The sequence below is a fragment of the Netta rufina genome (genome assembly GCF_964035555.1).
Source record: "Netta rufina genome assembly, chromosome: 24".
In the NCBI taxonomy this organism is placed as follows: Eukaryota; Metazoa; Chordata; class Aves; order Anseriformes; family Anatidae; genus Netta; species Netta rufina.
The window spans coordinates 5,821,808-5,833,019 of NC_140148.1; the positions used below are offsets into that span (position 1 = coordinate 5,821,808).

Sequence of the window (11,212 nt, forward strand, 5' to 3'; positions counted from 1 at the left end):
CCCAGAACATCTTCTCCATGCCATACAGTGTCCCCATTACGTCCCAAAGCATTTATGTTGTGTCCCTGCTGTGTCCCAAAACATCTCCAGCACGACCCAAAGCATCCCCAAATGTCGTACTCCAAAGCACGGGGAACATGGTCACCAGGGTGGCCTGCACTCTGACCCTTTTGGGGACACCAATTCTCCCCCCTCCTCAAGCATTTCCTTCTTCCTTATGGGGTACCAAGGGCACATGCTGTCCCCAAGGGCCACCAGCAGCAGAGCCAAGAGGCACCGAGCCCTCCTGGCCCCACTTGGGGGGACAAGAGCTTGGGACACCCCTGTGTCCCTGTGGCGGTGGCCACCTGGCCTGGGGTCCCCATGGGTGCCCAAATGTCCTCGTGGCTGAACAGGCTCTTTATTTGGGAGCACCGATGCCGGCCATCGGTCCCAGCCACGGCTCCTCCCTGCCCTCCCCATCCCAAGGGGTCCCATCCCCGGAGGGTCCGTGCCACCATCCCCAGTGGTGTCCCCATCCTTCCAACCACGTCCGGGAGGCTCGAGCCGGGCCACCGCGCACCAGCGCTGCCCATCGCCAAGGCGCCAGCCACTGTCACCCGCGCACTGTGGTGCCGGGCAGCCGAGTCCTGCCCCAAGTCCCCGCCACTTTGTGTCCCCACCGCTGGGCTTGTCCCCGTGCATGTCCCCGTGGCCAGGCATTAGCCGTCGGGGAAGATGTAGCTGTACTGGTTGAGGATGTGCTCCACCACCTGGTTCTGGAAGACCATGTGCATGGCCATGTTGCCCTCCTCGCTCGCCGGCCGCAGCAACGTGGGGCCGAAGACGATGGCGACGCTCTGCACTGACATGCGGTTCTCCTCCTTGTACTCGATCACCCTGTGGGGACAAGGGACGGTGTCACCACCAGGCCCCTGAATGTGGCCCCCCACCCATGAGGTGGCTCCCTCTGCCCTTCTGCCACCACGGTTTTGGGGAGAGCTTGTGGTGGCTGCATGGGTTTTGGACGCTGGTGGCTGGGCAGGAGCGGGGACATGCGGTGTCACCTGCAGAGGTGCCGGAAGAGGAACATCATGGTGTCGTGGTTGGCAGGCGGGAGGGAGTACACCAGGTCACGGATGCAGCGTCCCCGCCGCGCCGGCTCCTGCATCTCTGGAAGGGGACAGAACAAAAAAGGGTGATGGCTCCACCGGCTGGAGCCATCCCTTTCCCTTTCCCTGTCCCTGTCTCCGTCCCTTACTGATGGCAGCGATGAACTTGTCAAAGTGGCTGAAGGGGACAAGTGGCTCAGGCAGCTCGCGGAAGAAGAGCTTCAAGGCACCGGTGATGACGTGGATGTCCTCCCAGCGCCCATCGTCCAGGTCCAGGTGCTCATCTGTGGGGACAGGGTGGCACCTCAGGCTGGTCCTGGGGCACAGCTGGGGTGGGGACACTCGTGTGTTCCCAGCTGTGGCTTTCAGCCCAGAGGGGACACCCAGCATGGGGACCCTACCGTGGTCCACTTTGTAGCGCAGCTTCTGGATGGTGGCCAGGTTGCCACTGACCCTGTACAGCCCATCTATGTCCAGCCCTGGGGGATGCAGACAAGATCCTGGTCAGCCACAGCCACCCAGGTGGCACTGCCACCAGCTGTGGAGACAAAGTGGCACTGGTTGCCATGACTGTGCCAGCTCGCAGCCCTAATCCAGTGGTTTTCATTGAAAACCCAACTGGATTCCCCATCAAACGTGGTCTTCCCCAGCGAGGGGAGTGACGCCAGAGCTGGCACCACCCCGCCACCCTGTCCCTTTGTCCCCTGGGCTGTCCCCGTCCCCAAGCCCCATGGCGGTACCTCTCCTCTCCACGGTCTGGATGCACTGCTGGACGAAGCGGGGCACGGTGCCGCGCTCCCGCTCACACAGCACTTGCAGGGAGCAGCCGAAGACCTGGTCTGGAGAGGACACGGAGAGGTGAGCATGGGGGGGAGAGCAGGGGGACGCTCAGCGGCGGCTGTGCCTGCGGCGGGCCCCTACCCTTGATGTAGCCCCGCTCACGCAGGGACTGCAGCGTCGGCCGCCTCTGCAGGAACTTGCGGAGTTTGTTGCGCACTTTGCCCGAGTCGCTCTCGGCCGTGCCCGCAGCCTGCCCAGACGCTGGTGGGGATGGGGCAGGGGGTGAGCATCGCCCGTGGGGAGGTGACAGAGGTGATGTGGGGTGGCTCCCCACACCCCACGGATGGCTCCGACCGTGCTGTGAGACAGCAGAGCCACCAGCTCACCTGCAGCCCTCCTCTCCTCGCTGCCCCCCAGCTTCTCCCGGGACCCAAATTCCGTCCCGCTCTCGGCGTCCTCCTCGGCAGGCAGGTCAGTGCCCTAGGGAAGGGGCAGCATGGGACAGAGTCCTGGGGCCACAGCACGGCTGTGGGCAGAGGCAGCCCCGGGTCCCCCTGCTCCAGGCCCTGCTCTAGTGGTCAGGTCCCAGCGGCTTCTGGAGGTCTCCCCGGAGGAGCCCCCGCAGCCTCTCCTGTGCCAGCTCCGCCACTGCCAGGGAACAGAAGCTCTTCCCGGCGGTCAGAGGGCACCTCCCGGGCCCCGCTTCGTGCCCGGTGCCCCTGGGCCTGGCTCTGTGCTCCCCGCGGGGATTTACGGGCATGGCCGGGATCCCCGCAGCATCCAGGCTGAGCAGCCCCAGCTCCCGCAGCCTCTCCTCCAGGTGGAACTGCTCTGGTCCCCCCACCTTCGTGGCCCTCCCCTGGGCTCTCTGCAGCCTGCCTGGCCTCTCTGGTGCCGGGGGACCAATTTACTGAGGGTGGCCCCTGCCCCATCACCCAGACCACTGGTGAGGGTGCTGAGCAGGACTGGACATAGCACCGACCCCTGGGGAGCTCCCCGTTACCAGCCTCCAACCAGGCTTCGTGCCACCGACCTCCCCCCCCAGGTCCAGCCGCTCAGCCCCGTTCGGACCCATCCTGCTGCCCACCCATCCCGCCCACACGGCGCCCGCTTAGTGCTCACCAGCCGGGCGATGCTGTCTGCAATGGCCTTCTGCCAGGTGACGATGATCTGCTCCGAGTCGTGCTGGATGAGGAACTCGGAGCCCTCCCGCGTCCTCAGCTACAAGAGCAGTGGTCAGGTGAGGGCCACTGGGCTGTGGCTGAGAATGGGGCGCAACTCATTGCACCGATGGCCCCAGTTTTGGCCTTTTGCCCGTGAGCTGGGTGCTCCCCAGGCAGGAAATTTCCTCCCCATGCCAAGCTCGAGAAGAGAACCCTCCCCAACCCCTCCGAGATCATGGCAGTGTCAGCCCCCAGGGGGCAGCAGGGGTGGCCCTTGGTGACATGTGGCTCAGGAAAGGCACTGCAGCACGTCCCCAGCGTCCCCACGGTGATAAGTCACAGCAAGTGCCACTCCAGGGGAGGTTGTGGTGTTGGCAGACAGGCAGGTGGGTGCTGGCTTTGCCATACAGCCTGCAGTCCCCACTTGGTCCCCGCTGGGTGACCAAGGTCCCCACGCCACCACCGAGCTCACCTCCAGGACGTGCTTCTTGCTGGACTTGTCCTTGCTGGCCCAGGTGACAGTGGCCCCACGCAGCTCCACCGTGTGCTCCGGCATGGTCAGGTTGCCCGGGTGCCTCTGCGGGAGCAAGGGGACAGGGTGGCACAGCGGCCAGTGTCCCCATGGGGGACCGCGAGCTGGTGCTGGCCCTGCACTCTGGAGCTGCTTTTGGCTTTTCTCCACCCAAAATGCAGCCATTCCCCCCTTATGGGACTGCCATGGGACATGCCTGACCCCAAGGGCTCCCTGCTGAGTGGGGTCAGGCATTGCCCTGTGTTGAGAGCACTGCAGCCGCTGGCTGGGGGGGGTGTAAAGTCACTGTCACCCGGTGGGGACAGCCCCTGCCCTGCACCGAGTCCCAGAGGTGAGGGTCTGTTGGTGACAGCCTTGCACTGGCACGGTGTTTGCATGGGGACGGCTGAGCCCTGTCCCTTGCAGGCTGCTGGGTGCATGTCCTGTGCCCCCTGGGGACACCGCGGGGTTTTAAGGGGCACTGGCCATCTTACCTGTGTCCTGCCCTTGTGGCTGCTCTGGGCACGCGCCCCTCCAGCAGCCCCCATCCACCCACATCGCAGGGTACCGGAGCCCCCCCCGCACCACGTGTCTGCGGTGGGGACAGTGGCGTTCCCCCCGCTGTGGGGTTGGCCTGGCCCCGTCCCTTCCCTGCAGCACCGCAGGGTGTTGCAAGCCTGCGGCACCGCGGCAGCTTCTGCATTCGGTGTGGGCTGGGGGCTGGGCTGGGCCCCGCTTCCCCCAGCAGCGGGCTCGGTGTGATGGCAAAACACCGGGCACAGCCCCTGCACGGCTCGGACACACCATGGAAGTGTCCCGCTGCCACCACTGCTGTGTCCCGCAGTGTCACCGCACCCTGCCCCTGCGGACTCTGTTAGTGAAATGTGGGTGCTTGCTCTGCCCTGCTGGTGCTGGCCCTGTCCTATGAGCACTGGTCCTCTCCCATATTACAGCCCTGCGCTGCAGCTGCTGTCCCCATCACATGGGTGCTGTCCCTGTCCTGCAGGTTCTGTCCCTGTCCCATGGGTACTGGCCCCATCCTGTTGGTGCTGCCCCAATCCTGCAGGTGCTGGCCCTGTCCCACGGGTTCTGGCTCTGTGCGGGGCCCCGTGGCGCTCACCAGGGCACCAGCAGACGAGTGCTTGGAGTCCTTGAAAAAGGTCAGGATCCCACCCTCCAGCACAGTCCAGGACGAACTCCAGTTTTTCCTGGGGACGAGATGGGGGGGTCACGTTTGGGGACAGCACAGGCACAGGTGTCACCCCGGCCACCCCGGGCTCGTGTTGTGGCTGGAGGGGCGTGGGGACACGCTTACCGCAACCGCTTCCCTCTGTCCGCTGTCTTGGTCCTGTTGAGCACGCCGGCCTTGTCGAGGCTTCTGAACTGGAAATTCAGGCATGGGGTGGGGGGGGGGGGGTCAGCTTTGCTCCTCGCAGGCTGGCGCAGACCCCCCGCCCTCTGCATTCCCCAGGGTGGTGGCTCCCTGGTGCTCACCTTCTCCTCCTTCAGCCCCAGTGCCGCTGGCGTGCAGCTGGGCCAGGCGAGGAGCCCGCTGTCCTGGCTGGAGCTGCTGCTGGCGCGGTGTTGCCGGCTGCCTGCCGGGACCTGGGGGACAGCGACCAGGTGATGCTTGGCTCTGTGCCCACTGCTCCCCAGGGCTGCTCCCCCTGCTCATACTCCCCTGAGGATCTTGTGCTTTGCCAGCCGTCCCCGTCCCCGTCCCCATCCCCATCCCCATCCCCATCCCCATCCCCATCCCCATCCCCATCCCCATCCCCATCCCCATCCCCATCCCCATCCCCATCCATTCCTGTCCCCATTCTCAGCTCCATCCCAATCCTCATGCCCATCCCTGTCCCCATCATTTTTCTTGTCTCCCATTCCCATTCCCAACATCCTCCTCCTCATCATCATCTCTGTCCTGGTCTTTGTCCCCATCCCATCCCAACCCATCCCGTCCCGTCCCGTCCCCATACCGTCTCTGTGCCGAAGTGCTCGGGGTAGCCAGGTGCTCCCTCAGGGTGGCTGTGCCCATACCAGCCTGGGGATGAGCCCAGCTCCTCAGGGTACCTCGGGGGCAGATAGTGAGCAGCCCCCTGCTCATAGGAGCCCAGGGGCGAGTAGTCCTCCTCGGGGTAGCCCTCCAGCTCATCTGGAGACAGGTCAGGATAATCCGTTTCCGGAGTGGGCGGCTGGGGAATGGAGCAGGGTGAAGGTGGCGCTGGCACCAAGCGCGTCCCCACTGTGTCCCCGCCGTGTCCCCACTGCGTCCCCGTCCCCACGCGCCCCGCAGGGTGCTCACCCGCTGCTCCATGGGGCTGCACGGCGTCAGCCCAGGGTACATATCCTGGGAGCTGTCGCCCGTGTGTGGGGGGTCCCACGACGTCTCACCTGTTACCGAATTATAGAAAAAAGCCTGTCCGCTGGCTTCGTCCACGTACTGGCCCCACTCGGCAAACTGCGGGCTGTGGGCGAGCGAGGAGGCGGGTGAGGCGGCGGGACTCACTCCATCTTCTGCCTGCTCAAAGGGGCAATCCCATGTGGTCTCGCCGGTGACTGGGTTGTAATAAAACAAGTGTCCAGAGTCTGTGTCCATGTGGGTTTCCCAGTCTGTCCTGGAGCCGCAGGGCTCCTCGGGCGCTGGCGGGGCCGAGCTGCCCGTGGCAGCTTCCTCCTGCAGCTCCTGGATGTTGAGGTAGACGTGGGCAGGCGGCTCCTCCGGCTCCTTGCGCACCTGGGGGGGATGGGGACGTGTCACTTGGGTGTCCTGGCTGGTGCTGGGGTGGCGAGCGGCTTGTCCAAGCCTTGGGGACACGGCACGGACTGTCCTGTCCTGTGGGGCCGGGTCCTGCCCTGCTCTGGTAGCGGGGATGTCCTTCATGCGTGGGCACCAAGCAGTGGGACCCTCGTGTGGGGGTGAGTGACGGGAAGTGCTGGCAGCTGGGGGGGTGTCGTGGCCCCTGGAGTCATCACCTGCACCCACAGCGCCTGCACCCCGAGGTCTGAGCTAGCATTTCCTGCAGCCCCAGCACCAACACATGTATCTTCTGCATCCCCTGCCTCTTCCTCCTCACTCCTCACCAGTGTTGCAGTCACTGCCACCAGCACTCCACCCGCCTCACCAGCCCCCACTTTACTGTCATCTTTGGTGCCCCCAAAATCTGCACCCCAATAGCAGCACCTGCGTCACCAACATCCACATCACCTGCACCCCTGGCCTCTGTCCCTGCACCCACCTCATCTGCGCCCCAACCTCTGCACGCCAACTGCACCCACATCACCCGCACACATCTGCGCCCACCTCGCCACCACCCCACTCATCCCCGCCCACGCCTCCAGCACCCACAGCTGCTGAGCTGGGGCCGCCAGCCCCAAAGAGACGCCTGCTTCCAGCTGAGATGGGGCTGCTCAGAGAGGTCAGGCTCCCCTCCCTCCCCGGGTAGGACCCCTCCTCCAGTCCTACCCAAGCTCTCTGTGCCCCAGCCCTCGCCTCTTCCCCATTTTGACTTCATTGCTTGAGGTCTTACTGCATCTTCCAGCCTTCGAAACCAGCCTGCAGCTTCCTGAGCCTGCGGCGCGGAGCCAGCCCAGGCCCCACGTCCCTCTGGGTGACAGTGCCCGGTGGTGGGAACCAAGAGGGAGCCCTGTCCCCACTCCCAGTGACACCCAAGCAGGGCTCAGTCCGGATGGGGACATGTCGCCGCGGGCTTGGTGGCCAGGAGCAGGAAGAGGTTGCAAACCCGCACTCTCACCCTTTGCTCTCCCCAGTTTTACAGCCCCTGAGCCTTCCTGCAATGGCAGCAAGGACAAAGTTTCCCCACCACAGCCCTGCCTTTCACCGGGGGTGGGGGAGACAGCATTCAGCATCCCTGTGACACCCCATCACCCCCTGCAGCAGCACGCTGGGTGACCCATCACCCCCACACCAGCACCCTGGGGTGCAGGGGAAGAAACACAGAGTGAGAGGCCACCCTCATCCTGGGGACAAGAGACACAGGGCAGGGACAGGGCACCTGGTGATCCTGCTCTCCCTCCCCCCAGCCCAGAGCTCCCTGCTTGCTCACACCGTTTGTACCTTTGGTTGTTTTGCTTCCCCAGGGGGTAGGAAACCACAAGCTGGTTCCTGTCCCTGCTTGGGGACAGATATTTCTGCACCCACTGCACCCACCCGCTGCCTCCTCCGGCACCCGCAGAAAATTCAGGGAGAACCTGGGGTCACCGCACAGTGTGCCAGGGCTCCCCAGGTGCTGGAGCTCTCCCTGCACCCCACTACAGCTGGGTCCCCCTCGAACCCCTCTCTGGGTCCCTACCTTGCCCAGGTGGAGCAGCCGCGACACCCTGCTGCGGGAGCGCTGCAGCACGCTGCCGGCCCGCTCACCCATCGCGGTGGGCGCAGTGGGGCCGGGGCACTCCGACGGGCGCAGTAGGGCCGAGATGCTCTGGCACAGCAGCGCCGCCGGCCAGCCCCGCTATGGGCCCGAGCGCATCGCCCGCTTCCTGTTGGCTCGGTGGGGCGGAAGAGCGGTGGCGGCGAGCGGAGCTCCCCCAGATGCGGAATTAGCTCCTGGGGACATTTTTAGGCATTCGGCGGTGGTGGCTGCTGGGACCGTGCAGGGGGGAGCAGCTGAGATGCTGCAGCAGGGATGTGACAGGCACCATCCTGGGAAAACTTCCCCCAGCATAAAGTTTTCTCGGCTGGGATGGGTTGGGAGTGGGCACACCAAAAGCACAAGCATTCAGGAAGGTGACAAATGCACGTGAACACCCGTGTCGAGGCAGCAGCTGCGGGTTGAGGTATGGCAGCTCGTGGGCTGCAAAAGCCAGCTGCTTTGAGCAGCCGTGAGGTTTAGCAGTGCCGGTGCACGCAGGGCGGATGCAATCCACTTTGGGACCCTGCTCACCATGGGTGAGGACAGTAGGGAGACACGGTTTAACTGTCCCCAGAGCCGAGCCCACCCAGCTTTGGGGCCATGGGAGCTCAGGGCAAACAAAAGTGCCTGGTCCTTATCTCCTGCTAGCTTCGCCCTGTGGCCCAGGCCGGTATCGATGGCTTTAGATGAGCAAAGAGCACCGGGAAGCAGCTGGTGCCTGCTGGGAACACTGGGGAATGTCTCCTCTGGAGGCTGCAGAAATCCAAGCAGCCCAGGGGTGACCTGCCCCCCCCAAAAAAAACAACACACGGAGCTCTCTTCCTCGGCATGGCACAGCTGGGGTTTCAGCTCTGCTCCAACAGTGATAGATGGGGTGCAAAGCCCGGTCCCCAAAAGGAACCCCCTTTTCCCCCACCCAAACACCCCCAATATCAGCCCAAGGGAGTGGGGGACACCCCGAATGCCTGGGCTGCGGGTGCTAAGCCCATGGGTGCTGCGGGTGTGTTCGTGGGGTGACGCCCCAGGGGTGGTCCTGAGGGTGAGGGTGACACCTTGGTCCTTCCCTCCCAGTTGTCACCCACAAGCACCCTGCACCGGGAGTGACCCAGGGAGAGGTGCCGGGGCTAGGGGTGAGGGGACGTGGGACCCCTCCACCACCACCGTGCCCCAGCCGCTGTCACCACTGAGCAAGGGGCTGCGAGGCACCCCCCCCACCCTCGGGTGCCCCTTTTGCAAAATGTGTGCAGGTGGGAGCAGCACCTGTATCCAGGAGTCCCCAGGAGGGCCCCTCGCTACTTACTGGAGTGGGGTGAGAGTCGGTTTTGGGGTGCCAGGGCGCCCACCTGCCTGGCCCCAGGGTGCACCCAGCACCTCCCTCCTTGCTGGGTGCTGCCTGCAGGTGAGACACCCGCCCCATGAGGGAGGAGTTGCTGCACTTCCCTGTTAACCCCTTTCTGCCTCTTCTTGCCCCAGAACAATGCCAGGAGGATTCACAGGGATTCTGACACCCCCCCATTCTGTGCTGCCACTCTGGCTTGGCATGCTGGCTCTGCGCCCTGCTGGGACTTGTGCCCCTTCTACCTTCTAGGAGTGATAATTCAGCCCTCGGGACCCCGGCTGTGCCCCAAATCTGCTCCCACTGCCCAGCCAGGTGGGGTTGGCCCCCCACGAGCCCCTCCAGTGCCAGCGTGAATCCTCCTGTGGGTGGGTTAGGATGAGAAGCAGGAGGGGACGGTGGCAGCTGGGGGCAGCATCGCTCCCCACAGACCCGTGGCCAATACTGGGGTGAGTGGGTGGCTGCTGTGCTCTGGACCCCGTACTGCCCAGGACCCTCACAGCCGCTCTTGGCACATCCACACCACCAAAACCTCAGGGCGCACCCTGCTCCTGGCCCCATCCCCCTGCCCGTCCTGCTGGACTGTGACCCCAGGGATGGGGAAACTGAGACACTGCGCAGCAGAGGCTGGTTTTGGAAGGGACCTGGGGGGGGATTTCTCACCTCCGGTCACAGTTGTGGCCCAGAGCCGCCCTGGCGGGGCTGGGGGCTTGGCCCTGAGACACCCGGCACTTCCTGCAGATCAGGTTTGCCCCGTGGGGCCAGCTCTGCGGGGAGCCGCGCGGGGCCCCAGCAGTGGCAGCGGTGCCGGGGGGCCCCTGGGTGCCGAGCCCCATGGGGTGCAGGGAGAGGACAGCGAGGGGGAGCGCTGTGCTTAGGGGAGGGGCCCCAAGTGTCCTGCTGTCCCCCCGCCCCCTCTACACCCTACATTTGGGGACAGCACCAGAGACCTCACCGTACCTGAGCTATGTGGCCAGACCTCGGCTGCCTCGCCGTGTCCGTGTCCTTGCTGGGCACGCAGAGGGTTTCCGAGCGGCTCTTGCTGAGCGGCCGAGGGCGTGTGGGGGGGTCCCCATGGGGTCCCATGGAGGTGGCACCGTGTGGCACCGGCGTCGCCCTGGGCAGGTCATCCAGGGACTGCGTGGGCCTCATGGGCTCGGCGGGGTGGGGGCTCTGTGCTGGGGCTGCCCGGAAAGAGCTGAGAGTGTGTGGCAAATCCCCTCTGGCCGTGGGCGCCGCGCTGATGAAGCGGTACTCGTAGGCTGCCGGTGGCTCCGGCTCCGGCTCTGGCTCCTCATGGTAGAGTGGTGCCGGGGAGGCGATGGGGGGCAGCTCCTTGACGTACTGGGCCGGGATGTAGAAAGGCCGCGCGTCCCGGCTCTTCCTCACGTGCCACCAGTGGTCGTTGGTGCGCTTCAGCAGGACATAGCGCTCGTTGGGCTTGATGGAGACCAGCGTCCCGTCCTTGGCCCGGTACTCGAAGCCGTACTCCACCAGCACGTAGACCTCCTCTGGCGCCCCCGCTGACTCCATGGCGGGCCCAGCTCCTCCGCCTGCGGGAGAGGGCGCAGGGATGGGGCTGACGGCTCCTCCCCACCCGCCCCGGGGCATTTTGGCAGCCCCGAGCCCCTCTGAGGGACCCCCAGCCATGGGTCCCCACCACCCTGGACGCCCCGCGCTATCTGCGAGCGCCCAAACCCGCCCAGAACGTTCCCGGGCCCATCCCCAGCGTCCCCCAAAGCTCACCTGGGGCGGCAGCGGGGCCCGTCCCGGCTCGCCCTGCGCTGCTGCTGCACGGCCCTGAAGCGAGGGGGCGGCGGGCCTGGCAGCCCGGCCTATTTCCTCCCCGGGAGGGAGGGAAGGGGTGATGGCGGAGGGGACGCGAGGAAGCGGCTGCTCGCGGTGGTTCCTGCTGCAGGAAGGGCCCTGCCCGGAGGCTGAGCTGGATCCGGCCTCGCCGG

General features: G+C 65.5%; 1 protein-coding gene across 1 annotated transcript; it reads right to left on the reverse strand.

Moving 5' to 3' along the window:
* Nucleotides 1-538: 538 nt before the first annotated feature.
* ARHGAP27 (Rho GTPase activating protein 27) lies at nucleotides 539-10,784 on the reverse strand (the record flags this gene model as incomplete). Its single annotated transcript, XM_084300974.1, has 15 exons — nucleotides 539-879; nucleotides 1,047-1,152; nucleotides 1,241-1,375; nucleotides 1,493-1,570; nucleotides 1,832-1,930; nucleotides 2,013-2,132; nucleotides 2,258-2,351; nucleotides 2,994-3,092; nucleotides 3,507-3,611; nucleotides 4,666-4,753; nucleotides 4,861-4,928; nucleotides 5,040-5,150; nucleotides 5,522-5,737; nucleotides 5,848-6,279; nucleotides 10,212-10,784. 15 exons carry the CDS (start codon nucleotides 10,782-10,784, stop codon nucleotides 702-704), a joined length of 2,502 nt encoding a protein of 833 aa, XP_084157100.1. The 3' UTR covers nucleotides 539-701.
* Between the last annotated feature and the right edge of the window lie 428 nt (nucleotides 10,785-11,212).